This window comes from Mercurialis annua, linkage group LG7 (genome assembly GCF_937616625.2).
Source record: "Mercurialis annua linkage group LG7, ddMerAnnu1.2, whole genome shotgun sequence".
Classification (NCBI taxonomy): Eukaryota; Viridiplantae; Streptophyta; class Magnoliopsida; order Malpighiales; family Euphorbiaceae; genus Mercurialis; species Mercurialis annua.
This window is the reverse complement of record NC_065576.1, coordinates 46,293,938-46,310,296: the sequence shown is the minus strand read 5'-3', so window position 1 is coordinate 46,310,296 and position 16,359 is coordinate 46,293,938. Positions and strand designations below refer to the sequence as shown.

The 16,359-nt window shown below is 32.8% G+C and overlaps 3 protein-coding genes across 3 annotated transcripts; all 3 read right to left on the bottom strand.

Moving 5' to 3' along the window:
- Nucleotides 1–1,986: 1,986 nt before the first annotated feature.
- Nucleotides 1,987–6,979, bottom strand: LOC126657509 (beta-glucosidase 42). Its single transcript, XM_050352208.2, has 13 exons — nucleotides 6,630–6,979; nucleotides 6,469–6,535; nucleotides 5,826–5,884; nucleotides 5,653–5,728; nucleotides 5,092–5,166; nucleotides 4,929–5,016; nucleotides 4,596–4,821; nucleotides 3,983–4,098; nucleotides 3,219–3,433; nucleotides 3,106–3,140; nucleotides 2,923–3,025; nucleotides 2,655–2,760; nucleotides 1,987–2,540 (listed from the first exon to the last, which is right to left on the bottom strand). The coding sequence occupies exons 1-13, from the start codon at nucleotides 6,753–6,755 to the stop codon at nucleotides 2,318–2,320; spliced, it is 1,515 nt and encodes a 504-aa protein (XP_050208165.1). The 5' UTR covers nucleotides 6,756–6,979; the 3' UTR covers nucleotides 1,987–2,317.
- An 822-nt stretch (nucleotides 6,980–7,801) lies between these two features.
- LOC126657510 (pre-mRNA-splicing factor 38) lies at nucleotides 7,802–10,498 on the bottom strand. Its single transcript, XM_050352209.2, has 6 exons — nucleotides 10,111–10,498; nucleotides 9,885–10,006; nucleotides 9,554–9,644; nucleotides 9,340–9,469; nucleotides 9,142–9,212; nucleotides 7,802–8,380 (listed from the first exon to the last, which is right to left on the bottom strand). The coding sequence occupies exons 1-6, from the start codon at nucleotides 10,398–10,400 to the stop codon at nucleotides 7,936–7,938; spliced, it is 1,149 nt and encodes a 382-aa protein (XP_050208166.1). The 5' UTR covers nucleotides 10,401–10,498; the 3' UTR covers nucleotides 7,802–7,935.
- A 1,284-nt stretch (nucleotides 10,499–11,782) lies between these two features.
- Nucleotides 11,783–13,614, bottom strand: LOC126654508 (stearoyl-[acyl-carrier-protein] 9-desaturase, chloroplastic-like). The gene is made up of 3 exons (XM_050348396.2): nucleotides 13,385–13,614; nucleotides 12,672–13,179; nucleotides 11,783–12,587 (listed from the first exon to the last, which is right to left on the bottom strand). The coding sequence occupies exons 1-3, from the start codon at nucleotides 13,435–13,437 to the stop codon at nucleotides 12,027–12,029; spliced, it is 1,122 nt and encodes a 373-aa protein (XP_050204353.1). The 5' UTR covers nucleotides 13,438–13,614; the 3' UTR covers nucleotides 11,783–12,026.
- Nucleotides 13,615–16,359: the final 2,745 nt, after the last annotated feature.

The window sequence follows — 16,359 nt, the reverse complement described above, 5'->3', positions numbered from 1 at the left end:
AGAAATGAAAGAAGGAAGGGAAAAATGGAACGGCGGAAACTGAAGCAACGACGGAGAAGTAGAAGCAGCGGCGAAGAACCAGACGAAGAAGCAACATCAGCAACGTAAGAGAAATCGACAAAGGCGGGGCTGGAGTTGAAGGGTGGTGGTGGCAAGGATAGGGATGACGGCTGGGTAGTTTTAGGTTTTGAATTTTTTAGGACATATGGTTAGAATTGGGAAAGGGGCAATAATAGTCCCTAAAATGTTAATTAAAAACAAAATTAATTTTTAATTTTTCAGAATTATAATTTATTAATTGAAATTTGAAAATAATTAGGTATCAATTTGAAATTAAATAAAATGTTAAGGGTTCTTTTAATTTTTTTACCATTTTGTAAGTAGAGAGTGTAACACACTTGAGGAGTGCGACTGGGTCAGTGCTAAAAAAGGGCTTTTTTTGATGCTAAAGTGCTAAGTTGCGGATGTATTTGACCCAAAAACCTACAAAATGACTTTTTTGATATTTCGTGCCAAGTTAAGGGGGTGAATTGATCCTTTGTTCTTTTTTAAGTTTGGCATTGTATAGTCCGTTTCTATTTTTCGGCTGTTCAAAATCTAAGTGAAAAACAGGAGACACATCACAGAATGACATGTCACTGACTGTGCGGCACAATACGAAATGATGTTGCTTTCATTTAAAAAAAACTATCGAAAAATGGCATCGTTTTAAACAAAACGATGCTTTTTTTTATTTTGTTAAGAACAAAACTTAGCATTTAAACTACTCTCTTCGTCCCAATTTATTTGTCATTTTTTACTTTTTAATGTTCCGAAAAGAAGTTAATTTTGTGTTTATTTATACATATTTTTTATATAGATTACTGAATAAAATTAATGATGTATTTGATATATCCTTAATATGTGTGAAAAGGAAAAAGTGATAAATAAAATGAGCCGGAAGGGTATTTCTTGTTCCTTTATCATTCATTAATGCGGGAGTATAATTGTTCGAAAATAAATGCTCTATTCATCCCATTTAAAAAGTCTCATTTTATTTTATACAAATATTAAAAAAAAAAATTAATTATTATGTTTTTTTCTTGTAATGTAATTTTCCATATAATTTATCTCAAAATGATTTAAAGAGTCAAATGCATTTTGATGTGGTATTTGTAAGTTGCTGACATTAAATTTTCACGAAGAAAATGACTTCTTTGAAAAAAAAAGTAGTTTTTTTATCTCCAACAATCTTAAAATAATTAAAACCAGGTTTAATCATTCAAAAATATTTCATCTTTTTGATTTTTTTCCATTTATAACTCAAACTATCAAAATTTTCAATTTTCAGTTTCAATTTTAACTATTTGTTTAAATTAGAATGAAAAAAAAAAATTCAAATATATCTTTTAGGCAAAAGGTACAAAAAAACCTCGTAGTTTTCACAAAAGTACAAATCAACCCTTTTACTTTTTTGGGTATAATTAAGCCCTCTTTGTTTTAAAATAGAACAAATAACCCCTTTCATCCAACATCATTAGAAACACTTGTTAATGGCTGACATGTCTCTCATAATCATATAGGAAAAAAGTTCAAAAATATTTTTAATATTTAAAATATTTACCAAAAATTTGAGGGGGTAATTGTCCCAAAAGTAAACTAAAAGAGTTTATTTGTTTGATTTTAAAATAATAAGGGTTTAATTGTTCAATTTTAAAAACACAGGGGTTTAACTGTGCCCAAATAAAGTAAAAGGACTGATCTGCACTTTTGAGAAAATCTCGAGAGCTTTTTTAAACCTTCTGCCTATCTTCTATATCGATTCATGTTGTTCCAATTTGCATTTTTGTCATAGACAAAATACAAATATGAAGAAATATGAAGGATATATTTGAACATTTGAAAAATTGGTTAAAATTGTGGATTTTAAAAGTTTGAACTTTAAGCGAAAAAAGTTGAAAAAGTAAAATATTTTTAAATGATTAAGCCTTAAAACTGGGACACCAATAGCACAACTTTTCTTTCCATCATATGTAGGACTATAGTATTTTCATCGATACATATAATAATGGGGCACATTCACGAATACAACTAAACACAAGGCAGTAATAGATGTCAGCCTACCTGGTTCCAATTCAAAGCACAAAATACAAAAGATGACCCTTTTCAAAAAAAGGTTAGTGGCTTAAAACGTTGGATCAAATTCAAAGCATTGCCAATCACAATATTTTTTTATAAAGGTATCAAACCACAAGCATACAGCCTAAAAAAACATTTTAGTTGTATTAGTATCAAACCTTTGCTGAATTGGAGATAACTCAGAATCTCTCTTTGGTTACTATGCTAGCAGCAAGTTTCCCACTCTTCTTTGAAACTCTATATTTCCTTCTCTGCCTTGTTTTAAGAAGTGCATGAACCAATATGCTGAAGATTTTGGGTGCCGGGTGAGACCATTCTTGTAATCCACGTACACCAAACCAAAACGCTTCGTATAACCTTGAGCCCACTCAAAATTGTCCAACAATGACCATGCGAAGTATCCCCTCACATCTGCTCCATCTCTACGCATTCCAATTCCATATATATAACCAACGAAAATGAACATCAATATTCCTTCCTTGCATCATAAATGAACCATATATTCATTACATTGCATCAATAGTGAAGAAACTCACTTGATTGCCTCTGCAACAGAAGCAAGGTATCCTTTGAAATAACGAACTCTCAGTTTATCTTCTAGCATTTCGTGGAGCGGAGCATCGGATTCTTCATCATCCATTCCTGTAAAAATGGTGTGCAAATCAGATGATGGTCATAAAAACTGTCATAACTGAAAAATTCATTTGGATTGAGCACATTGTGGTTCAAACCGAGAACTAAATCCATAAAACAAAACTGAGACTACCGAACTCTAACTCATGAATAAAAAATAGCATCAAATACCATTCTCAGTAATATAAATTCTAGGATTGTTGTATCTCTGTGCTATGTGATTGATAACCTTGCGAATTCCCCAAGGACAGACATACAGCCATTCTGATGCTGCCTGAAATCAAATATTTCATCATCACATGAGGAGTGTTAAACATCAATATGTGCAGAATTTGGACAAAGATACGGTTATACCTTTTCCCCAATTGGTTCACCTCCTTCCCATTGAGCTGATCGATAAAAAATATAGTCAATAAAAAGAGAAGAGAAGATTATGAAATAGGATGTAGCAGCACTAACAGATTTACCAAGTATGTCAGCTGATTGTGCCCTATAGTAATAAGTTTCTGCTTTGCTATCCACAACATGACTTATGAATCTTGACGTATAATGATTTAAGCCTAGAAAATCAATTGGATTCCTGAGTAACTCCTTATCTTCCTCTGAGAATTTTGGGAGTCTATCTCCAAGTATTTTGCGCATAACTTCAGGATATTCTCCATAATATATTGGATGCAAGTACCTGCATCAGAAACGGTGGCGATAGTAGATAGAAATCAGTAAGGCACTACAAATGCTATAAGAATATTTTTAAAGATCTCGTATACTACCTGTAATCAGGTTGAAAAAACTTAACAGAGGCCGGAGCATGAATTATTACAGGGAGTGTTATGAGAATTTGCGTGGCTTGTTACACTCTATTAGCCTAAAAATTGCTCATAGTTCATAGGACTCTGCTCACCAGCCTAAACTTTTAAGCTGGATTCTCTAACTTAACAAAAGCATAAAGTGATACAGAACCAAAAGCTTAACTTATTATGGGATAGTAATTAAAATTGCAAAACATGTAGGTGGAAGAATTACTACTTTATAGCTCATATTATTTATCTTCTATCCCTTGGCAAAGAAAATCCCAAAATCTTCGTCTAGGCCCTCCAGAACTCCCAAATAAATAAAATAAATAAATCCATGGAAAAATAAACTATATAACCACGAAGATATATGATCAGGATATCAATTTGTGAGAGGCAAATTTTTAGACTGCTGTTCAAAAAAGTGCCAGGAGAAGTACCATCCAATCTGAAACTCAAGTCGCCTTCCAGCAGCAATTTTATCTTCAATTTTGTCTGAATTAGGTTCTGCCCATTCACAGTCTACCACTAAACCAATCTGTCCTCCTTGATTTTCCTGAAAACAAACATAGCAACAGCACCAAGAAAGCCGGTGTTATTATCCCTTAAATGATCCAAATAACAGAGTGGTCATTAACATTACAATTCTCATTGATTCTTTCCTCAAACTGATTAGGCATTTCACTGCCTGTGGCAAACACAATCACTGGTGCTCAGATTAAGATGGGTCAAAAACTGGTGCCCTGGCGAATAACTTAATTGTAAGAGTAATGCAACTTCACTATCTAGACATCTAATTCAGCATCCCAAATACTCAAGGTAAATTTTTAAAAATAGAAACAAAAAAGAAGGAACTACTCATTGGTGGACAATGTAAAGGTGGTACGAGTTAGTTTGACAAAGACACTGAAAGTGGTGCAATGCATCCTATTAAAGACTAGTTGGCAAAACATTCGTATATAAGCTTTGTGGAATCCGAGAACATCTTACAACAACTTACATCATCTTATCTTTAAGATGAAAATTAATGAACGAAACAGTTAGATATCATACCTTGTATTTGCTCCGGTAAATAGAAACAGCTGCAGAATGAGCCAAGATCTGGTGGTGTGCAGCCAAATATGGTTCTGTTTCTGATTCCTCATGTCTTCCAGGGGCAAAAATCCCAGTATCATATCCATTAACTGATGTTTGAAGGGGTTCATTTAGTGTAATCCAATTCTTAACTCTATCGCCAAAACTTGCAAAGCAAGTTTCTGCATAGACTGCAAAGTATTTTCTGGACAAAGAAAAAGGAAGCCATATGGATTATTAATGCTTAATCCTAATTGAATTTGTTTTTTCTTATATCACAGCAGCAGCAGCGTACACTTGAATGATACTTACACAATTTCCTTATTCAACCATCCTCCAATCGACTCCTGAAGATGCAAAGGAAGATCCCAATGGTACAAAGTTACATACGGCTGAATACCTACACAAAATAGTTACCAATGGATTAAGCTGCACAGAGACAGACATTAAACAAAGCAGGCCGCAGGTTTCATACCCTTTTCAAGAAGAGCATTAATGATACTGTTATAGAATGCAATTCCTTCATCATTGGCTTTGGTTGCCGAACCATCTGTTAGACGGGAAAATTCACATATCAATGAAAGAAATCAGTAATGAATATACAAGTAAGAAACATGAGAAAATAAAGATGGAACTAAAATGATAAACGAATAAAAAGGAAAAAAAACAATTAGCTTGGAAGTTGGAATACCTTGAAACTAAACAAACAGGATAATTAAGCCTTACAGGCTAATACTAACTAATCATTCCTTTAAGAAAAACTTACAGCCATCACCTATATTTTTATAACTTGCGGTAGGACTGAGTAGTATGTGAGATTCAAATAAACTATTTCCTGATGTTGAGCATTAATGAATAATCACCCCCTAAGAACACAGAATTTGCTAAACTGAAGTGCGTAGGTGCAATTCACTTCATATATCATGCCTAAAGTTAAAATTCATAGAAGCTGACATCTTATAATAATGAGTAGTGTTGTGTAAAGTCCGAACCAAGCACAGAAAAAAACAATCCAATTTGAAAGACAGTGACATACCAGGAAAGATGCGAGACCATGACAAAGAGAATCGATAAGCATCAAAACCCAAGTTAGCAATGAGATCAATATCCTCCTGCATAATAATCATGGGTTCGTAAACAGCAATGTTTGTATAGTAACTAATTTTTACAAAAGAGGAGCATTAATATAGTGCAGGCAAGGATGTAGACCAAGTAACGATGGAAATGATCGACAGCTATATCACCATTGCTTCCATCGAGAATCTTTCCTGAAATAATCAAAGTTGCTGAAATGAGATGATTGGGGTAAGAGCATCTTCATTCCTAATATGCTATATTAAAAGAAAGACAGAAAATGTACGTAATATAACAAGCTTAATTACATAAGAAAAAGAGGGAACGAATAAGAGTTAATTGTAACAGAAAACATGAATTTTAATGTGTTTGCAATTACAACACCAACTTAAATCTTGACAATATCAAACACGAACTTTCACATTTTTGAAATTCAGAACACCGAACAACATTTCGTTAAAAAATGCTGATTTTGGTATATATTCTAGTGCAGACATCGGCAATTGTCATGAAAAATTGCTCAGTGTTCCGATCTTGGCAATATCAAACAAGAACTATCACATTTTAGAAATTCAGAAGACCGAGCCATATTCCGATAAAAATTGTCGGAACGGTGTATATTCTAGTGCGAACATCAGTATTTTTCATCGAAAAATCCAAAACTAAATTTAAAGTTCAAATTGTAACTACAAAACACGCTAAAGTTCACGATTTAATTTGCGTTTGACTCTAATAACTATAAAAATAATAGATGGATTAGAAAGAAAAAGATTTAAACCTTTGGTATGTGAAAAAGAATCCCAAATACTAGGACCCCTACCGCCATCCTTGCAACCGCCTTCAATCTGTTTACAAAAATCACAGCACAGTAGTGATTAAATAATAACTGAGAAACGAAAAAAAAGTACTGATGTTGATCAAATAAGTAGAGAAGCTAACCTGATAAGCAGACGTGGCAACTCCAAACACAAAATCAGGAGGAAAATGAGAGCGAGTGAGTAGTTTCTGCTTCTCTTCCAGATATTGAATCTCACTCAGCAGCTCTTTCTTACACTCACTCGTCATTGTCTTCTCCGATGAATGAGGAACTGCGGTTGTTGGCGATGGACAAATGACAAATTGATCCTTCAAATTTGTTTTTCTGTTACTGCGACTGAAAGTGATTATTTTATGTCGTCTTCTTCAGGAGTCGCAGTCGCAGACTCGGTGGCAGATCAACCAACAACCGCACTGCTATGCTGTGTAAATGTGATGTAATGTAATAAGTTAATAACTTCTCATCTCATCGAAAAGCCTTTTTTGCATTTGCAATATATAATTATCATATGTGATTATATAATTAGTGGATGTAATTAATGTTAAAACAACTTAGATATTATTTAATTACGTAAATTGTTTTACATAATACGTTTTCTAATGTTTTTATATACTCCCTCCGTTCTTTTTTAATTGTCCATTTAGCAAAACTTATTTGTCTCTAATTAGTTTTTCATTTAGAATTTTAATGTGATTTTAGCTATTATTTTTCAAATTTATCCCTTTAATTAACGACTCCATTTAAAATTTTAATGTGATTTTAGTTATTATTTATCAAATTTATCCCTTTAATTAATGACTCCATGAGTATACCGTAATGCATTTTTTGCTGCAGTTTGAATCGAATTCCAACTAAATCCGCTCCAAAAATACCTTATGAGATATGTACTATAAGGAACAAGTCTTATATACGTAAAGATATGGGGAGTATTATAGTTTTCAGTGAAACAATTGCCACAATATCTAACATATCTAAAGATATAATTTATATACATAATATGTGAAATTCTTGTAGTCATTTCCGATTAATGAATTATTCATTTTCCAAAAAAAATTAAATTACTATTTTGGTAGTTTCATGAATTATTTTTTTAGCATAGATTGACATTACAATACATTGACAGTGTAAATTAAATAGAATAAATTTATTATACTATTTAGATTAAAAGTTCTTTTTTTTTTTAAAAAACATACCTAATTCCAAATTTTATGAGAAACAAACTTGTTAGTACAAAAAAAACTTTAAACATGCACATTTATAGTAGATGATGTGTTACTCCTATCAAACTCAGCTATGAAAAGAAGCAATCAGTCGACACTCCCTCAAAATATGTATGTACAACAGAAGCTGTAGTTTCAGCATAAAGTTACTACACCACACAACAATTACACGCTTCCCCCCATTTTCACCCCAGCCACCAGTAAAAATTTATAACTTGAGAGGTTTCAACCCGAGCGAGGCCCTAACCCTATTAGCTTCTGCAATCTCAGGATCCGGGTGGTCGGTACCATCCTCTTTCTTCTCCTTCTTCTCCTTCTTTTCCTTCTTTTTCTTTGGCTCTTCTGCTCCATCTCCCCTCCTCCTCGGACTGCTGCTATGCTCACGTCTCTTCCGATCCCTACTTCTACTTCGACTCCTCGAGTAACTCCTTCGTCTACCACGATCCCTATCCCGCCTCTCACGCTCTCTACCTTCCCTCTCTCTTTCTCGTTCCCTATCACGACCGTAATCCTTTTCATCTCTCACATAATATCGGTCTCTGTCCCTGTCTCTATCCCTTTCCCTATCCCTGCCCCTATCTCTATCCCTATCACGTCCCCGTCCTCGATCCCTGTCGTAGTCACGCTCGTAGTCCCTATCGTAATCCCGATCCCTGCGTAAAGACGCAAAGCCAGAAACATAAACTTTCTCATTTCACAGAGGATCATTTTAGCCTGAAAGGCCAATGTGAACACTAATGAACAGAAACTACAGATAACATAAGATTGTTTGATCCATCATACTTCTCACTGCACACTGCCAGTACAGAGAAACCTGGCAGGATCACTAGATATCGATATAGGAAGCTATTTGAACCATCAATGGCTATAAATGCCACGATTGAAACATGATATATGAATTACATAAATAAACAAAAATCAGCACAATAGCTTCCACCAAGATCTTTTACCACTCTTGGAAACATAGAAAAGGAAAAAGTAACTTGGTTTTTCAACAGTTCTAACAAGCGATTCTACCCAATCTTCTCACAGTTTAAGATGGCAGAAAATACCTTGAGAACCAAAATTGGAAAATAATGATTAAATCTTGCAGTCGAAACAATATATGAGGAACTCATACATGTAGGAAAAAGTCACTTAATGATTTTATACCAAGATCTCCTATGGACAAATAAACAGACTATAATATGTATTCTATCAGGCTTTATCCTATCATTTTTTGTTAACTAATAACAAGACTTATAAAAGCCGTCTTTAAATTTTAATCACTACATACAAACAATATATTCTATCACAAGACCGGAATAAATGCCCATTAGAAGAAAATTGTAGAAAATTCTTTAATCCGGATAGACTTCACATGACATGATATGCTATGATGAAATTTGAAATCTGAAGAAGATGAACATAGTACCTGTGTCTATGGCTGTCACGCCTTCTGTCCCTATCCCTTTCTCGCGTGGGACTTCTCCCATGGTAATAGTCCTGTCAAAAAGTCACAAGCATGTCATCAAATTGTACCAAAATGCACAGGAGGGAAAACGATAAGAGAATTGAAAAACTACAAAGTGAAAGCAGGGGAGGTGAAGATTGAAGAACACAATACACATACCCTATCATCGGCCCCATTGTCGAGAGCATCATCAGTTTGGTCAATGTCATCTTTCTCTTCCTCCTCCTCAAAATCATCTTCCAACACACTCTTTCGAGGTTCAAGAGTACCAAGAGATTCTAGAGTCCATCTATACATAAATTCAAGTAAAATTTAAAAACTTAAAATAAAAAAATAAAGGATTAAGCAAACAAGTAAGAGAATAAATGATAACCTTTTCTTAATACGAGGAAGAGCAATATCGCAGGAATATTCTTTAGTGAGAAGCTCATCAATAAACTCATCAACATGAGTCAATGCAAATTCTGACAGCAAATAAAAGAAAATTAGCAATTAAAGTGTTACAACAGTCGCTAAACTAGGTAGCACGGACATTTCCTTCTACACATTACAGAAATGTTTTGGACACTTTTTCGGACACAAAACTTCAATTTTTTTACATAGGAAACCTTGAAATAACATTGTTTCATATTGTCCGTGTCCCGTTTCCCCATGTCAGTGCTACCTAGTCACTAAATCAATAAGCAGAATATGCAAAGACTTACTTCCTTCAGGAAATTTTTGCCTCAGTTTTCGATAGTCATTATACAAAGGTTCAAGGTAACGATAAACATCAACATCAGTCCCCGTCAAACGCAAATAAAAAGCACCTAGTATGCGAACGTATCTGCCATTTCCATAAATGTTCAATTTATATAACAGTTCAATTTAAATAGCTTGAATATATTAATAAAAACAATAAAAACAATATATAACAGAATAAAAACATACTTATAATCGTCGTTTTTAATGAACTCGACGACAATCTCCTTATCGGGCTGGATTTGGAGCATCTTCATGACCAGGCACATGAAAGGTGTGGGTTTACGGTTGCCGCCGAAGGTACCGCCGAGATGGTCGAGCTCCATGGCTTTGTCGACGAGCGTCTCGGCGGTTAATCCGAAGCATTGCTCCTTCCAGTAGGTGTTCTGATAAATCTTTGATCTGAGAATTTTTTCCACTAGGTTTTGGGGATTAGTTCCCCTTATACTCCTCGCTGTTGGATCGGTCCTGTTCGCCATATTTAATTCAATTCAAATTTTTTATCGAATTTTGAATTCAGTTCGTCCTTCAGAGGGACGAGGGAGAAACCCTAATCGAAGAGATGCAGGGAGGGGACTGAAATCAAAATTAAAGATAGTAGGTGGAACTGGGACTAATCCAGAGCCTTAAGCCCAAGACTAAACCCAGGCCCAAGACTAGGGCCTAAGTAAATGAAAGTCGGTGACTCTCTTGAAGAAAAAATTGTAGTATGAAAATTTTGCATTAAATATCCTCAAATATCTTATGAATTAAGAAAAAAAAAAGATGTTTATACAGTCAACCCTCTAATCATTAATATATACGGTGGATCAAAAAATTATTAATTAAATTTATTAAATATTAAGTAAGACGTAATATTAAAATTGCTTCCCTAAATTTTTATTAATTATTAGAATTATTAATTCATTGGTATTATTTATTAGAGGGTATATTATAGTTGATATATATATGGTGTACCCAATTGAAGAAATGCTTGGGGGAGAATGTTATATGCCTCACCAACTCTGCTAAATAGACATACTAGCTAGGGTAACTTTTTTTGTTTTCACAAATAATTTTCACCGTGTCTGTAAACTATTATTTTTGTAATTTAGTGATCGAAATTTGATTGTTTTATTTTGATTATTAAACTTAAATTTTAATTCCATAGAGATTAAAATACTAGTGTGGCAATCGAATTTCGCCACATTGCAATCCCTTTTCTTAGAAAAAAATCACGGTATTTATAGATCATATCGATTAAGCGGAATTTTTTTTGACTAAATTATATATATGTCAAATTTTTAGATAAAAAAATAAATAAGACTCGACTGCCAAGAAGGCTTTTTTGGCCAGAACTCTTTACGTTGAAATAAAATCAAAACTTAATAATTTAATTAAAATACATTAAACTTTAATAATCAAATTAAAGTGAATTAAAATTTGACCATCAACATACAATTCATGTGATAGTTTAAATACTCCAGATCAATTACCCCACTTTTCACTGTCCAAAAACTAATGCTCGTATTTAAAATTTAAAGTAATGCTTCATTTATTGTATATTTATTGCTAAACATACTACTCCATAAATGGTTATAAATAGTCCTGAAACAAAACAGATTAGATTGATATCCGTATCATTTTTAATGCGTAGTATTTTTTATATATAATTTAAGACAAAAAAAACACTATCGTAATACAATTTTGCTTAAATGGACAACAACCAAAAAACGGAAAGTACATCAATATGTTACCTATTATACTTTCTTGGAGTTAATAGGTCGGTTTATTATTTTTGACGGTCTAACTTATAAACTATCTTCTATTTTCATAGATAATTAAAAAAGAAAAAATTTTAATTAACTAAATTATATACAGATCAAACAAAATCATCAATTTTATATCACCAATATTAATACTACAAAACACTATGAGTTCAGTCATAGATTCAGCCTAATCCAATTTCTGCACACATACAACAATTAATATGTAAGTTCTTTACAGATTCAAAGCAAACATAACAGTACTCTGCATTATTAATTACATACAAGCAACAACTAAAATTGTACATTATAAATGTTTAATAACTATTTATATCTTCAACAGCCGGGTGACCCGACCCGTCAAACCTTGAGTTGTCTCCCAAAGATCCAACTGAATGGAACAGTTACTTCTTTATTTGCTCTTTCCTGAGCTCTTTCCTCCAATTTTCTGAATCTGGATCCTAACCCGCATACAAAATCCTGAGCTCTACGTCCCTCGCCGGATAGCCCTGTCAGCTTCTCCACCTTCCATCTTCTCACCAGAAACTCCAAAATATCCGCATAATCTCTCGCGGTATAAACTCCGATTCTCTGGGCCACACCTGAGTAGTTTTTAAACAGGTTATCATCTTCGCCGTCGTACACTAAGTGCGCGGGCATCTGGACTCTTTTTCTCATCATATCGGCGAATGCCAAAACTGTAGCGTCCGGATCAACCTCAAATAGCTTCTCGACGATCTCCACGTAAGCGGTCTCGTGTCGTTTCTCATCTGCCGCGATGGTCCCGCAAATCTGAGCTAGTTTGACGTCTCCCTGCTGTTTAGCCAATCTGGCAGTGTTGCCATGTGAGATAAATGTTGCTCTCTCCTGGAATGAGGTGTACATAAATCCAAGATACGGGTTGTTTTCAAATTTCGGATCCTGATAATTAACCGAATAACTAATTAATTTCAGTTTATCGAATTAATGATTTAATCAGCTAAATTGAAGAACAGAGTACATTACCATTCCTGAGGAAATGAGATATTGAATAGTTTTTTCAATCTTCTTCATGTCAACCCGACCCGTAAGGTAGAGATACTTGTTGAGAAGGTCACCATGTCTATTCTCCTCAGCAGTCCAAGCTCGAGTCCAGATAGCCCATGGAGTAAGGGAGACACCTGTCTCGTCTTCTACTCCGTCCAGCGAGTTCAGCATCGACTGATACGTCGGAACCGCCTCTTCTGTAATCATATCACCGACCAGCACCACCAAATAATCATCGGAAAGTTGATTTGATCTCTCCCGTAATTCCTTCACTTGCTCGTAGAATCCTTCAGAATCAGGCTGCGGAAGAAATTCCTGCGGCTGCCAGCATTTTTCAACAGGTTTTAGATGAGCCAGTAAATTATTCTCAGCCCAACTCTCCAAGGATTTGAAAACCTCCGCCTTGTGCGGCGGCATGGAATGCGTTTTCTGAAAATGCACTTGTTTGGCAGGGCGGTAGCGCTTATCCGCCGTCAAACTTTCCGGCCTGAAATCAAAATCAAATTCAAAATTAAAACAATAACATAAACTAATTAAGTTAAAACAATAAATCAACCAGCTATAACTCAAATGGTATAAACGCTGCTAAAGTTGGTGGGTTCAATTCATCGCACAAACGTCCTCTTTTCCGAAAATTCTTTTAGAAAAAAGTTAAAGCAATGATGAATAGAAAAAATTAGTGAGTAATCAACCTGCTAGCAGAAGTGGAGTAGGCCATGGAAATTTTGGGAAGCTTGAGCAGCATTTTTAAGTTTGATTTGACTTTGTGATGAATAAATGTAAATGATATATAAATAGGGCAGTGAGTGCAGAGGAAGAGAAGCGGTGGATGATGAATATTTAAAGGAAGTAGTTTGAGAAATGAGATATAATTTGAGTTTTATTTACCGTCAACTTGTGAAAATTTAAATATTTGGCAGCAGCAAATTCCCGCAGGCTGGGGTCGTGGCAGCTGGTCGGGACAGCCGCACAACACTCCTTTCATTTAAATAAATGAAATGAATTATTAATATCCTCCAGATATTATTACTAAATAACTATAAATTAATTGAGAAATAAGTGTCACTTGACAGTTTGTGATTAATTAAGTTTTCATAATGCTCAGTTGCCAATTAAAATGTATTTAAGATTACGGTCTTGATATACTCATTTGACAATATAAATATATTTATAATTAAATTCAGGCCTCGCTTGATTGGGGATAAATAAATAGGCTACGGTCTTGATATACTCATTTGACAATATAAATAAGGGCTAATTAGGAGAATACCTAAAAAACTAAAATATTTGTAAATTTACCTCAAAAACTGAAAGTTTATAAGCGTACCTAAAAAATAAATATTTATTTTTTTATTCCGCAATTTATTTTTTTACTCCGCAGTTTCAAACGTTTTCAAATACAGTTTATAATAGAGTTTCAAACGGTTTATAACGGTTTCATAAAAATAGAGTTTTAAACGGTTTCAAATACAGTTTCAAAAAACACAATTTGAAACTGTTTTATAAAAACGTTTCAAATAGAGTTTCTAATAGAATTTCAAACGGTTTCAAATAGAGTTTCTAATAGAGTTTCAAACGGTTTATAACGGTTTTATAAAAATAGAGTTTCAAACGGTTTCAAATACAGTCTCTAATAGAGTTTCAAATGGTTTATAACAGAGTATTTTTAAAAAACTTTGACATCTTTGAAACCGTTTATAATACAGTTTCAAACAGTTTAAAAAAAACGGAGTATTTTTACAAAATTTTCAGAGTAAAAAAATAAATTTCGGAGTAAAAAAATAAATTTTTTGAAAAAAAAGGTAGACAAATAATTTTTCAAAAAACGGAGTATTTTTACAAATATTTTGAAAAACGGAGTATTTTCTGCAAATTTCTCTATAAATATGTTTATGATTAAATTCAGGCCTCGCTTGGTTGGGGGTAAATAGGCTAGGGAAGTTGTACTTTTCGGGAAGTAGCAAATATTTTTTACTTGGTTCAATTTATACATTTTACTTCCCGGGAAGTTGACTTCCCTTTAACTAGGAAAGTAACTTCCCTAGCAAAATCCAAGGAAGTAGAACTTACCTAGCACTTTTGTTGTATTATCCTAATTTAACCTTAACTTTTTCTTTTTTTTTTCTTTTTAAATTTATATAAAAATTATCATAGGATATTTTTGTCTTTTAATCAAAAATTAGTTTCGTACTTCCCGGAAAGTAAAAATCAAAACAAACAATATTTATCAACTTGCTGAGAAGTTAACTTCCCAAAAACTATATTTCCCAGGAAGTTAACTTCCCGGGAATTGCTATAAAACGAACCAAGCGAAGCGAGGCCTCAGTTTCTCCCGTCCATCCCTAGTAATCAATTTAAGTATATAGAAATGGAAGAGCACTTGTCGGAAAAACTGAATTTACGATCTAGCAGTATGTCGTCCAACATTTATATCAATTGAACTATAATTATATTTATTTTATTTCGGTAAAGTTCGATTCTTAAACTTGTAAAATCAACATAGAACAACTACTTTGTTAACATATATGTAAATAAATCTAGTATGAAAGAGCAATTTTTATTGATTTTATAATTTAATGGTCGAATTGTACCGATTTAGAGTTTATGAATACAAATATCTTTAACAAAAATTTGAGGGCTACCAATATGTGATAATTAGAAAATTAAAACTAGGGGCTGCAGAAGCTGAATTATAGGAGAAGGATGTAAGTTGATGGAATGTTTAATAATATTTAAAAAAAAAAGCATAATTTGTGTTTGGTAGTGAGAAAAGCAAGTGGAAGAAAAAAGAAAGAAAGTGAGAAGCAATAAATTAGAAACAACTAGGAAAGGAAGGTATGCAACTTAACTAGATCAAGTCAATGCAAGAAAATAATAAATCCAATTCAACAATTCATATTCTCAATATTCCACTTTTTTTGTTATTGGATCGTCCATAAAGTTGTTAGGTAGTACGGAAACGGAAACGATATAAAAATAAAATTTATAAATAATAATATGTGTTTATAAATATTATTAAATTTTGTATATATTAGATGTGTTTATAATACTTTTATAATAATTGTTAAATAAATTATTCAAAATTTAAATTCCTAAAATAATGGATTATTTATAACTTTTCTTATTATAATTGAAATAAACATTGTAATTATAAATACTATGAAATTATAAGGTAATCCAATATAAAAAGCACAATTTTATTGTGAGCAATATAAATAATAAAATTTATGAATAGCTGACTATATTTTTTCATTTATATAATTTTTAAGATTTTTTTATAGGATCTTTTTTTTAGAATAAAAAATATTTTTTTATGGGAAATTAATGTCTAGTTTCATACTAAAACAATATGAAACATTTTATATGAATATTTAAGGATTTCAATTTTCAAACTGTATGAAACATTTTGGAAGCAAGAAAGTGTAACCTTTTCAAAGTTCCCGTGGTTCGTAGCAAAGCTATATATTTATTTCGTCTCAAAATAATTATCTATTTTACTATTTTTATTCAAATTTAAAAAATGCAATTAATATTTTTGATTTTTATAAATTTATTAGTATTTATTATTTTTTTGTTATACCCTTCACTAAATATTATAACTCATTCACTATATAGGGACAGTATAAAGAATTATAATTTATTAAAAATAGACAACCGTATCGGAACG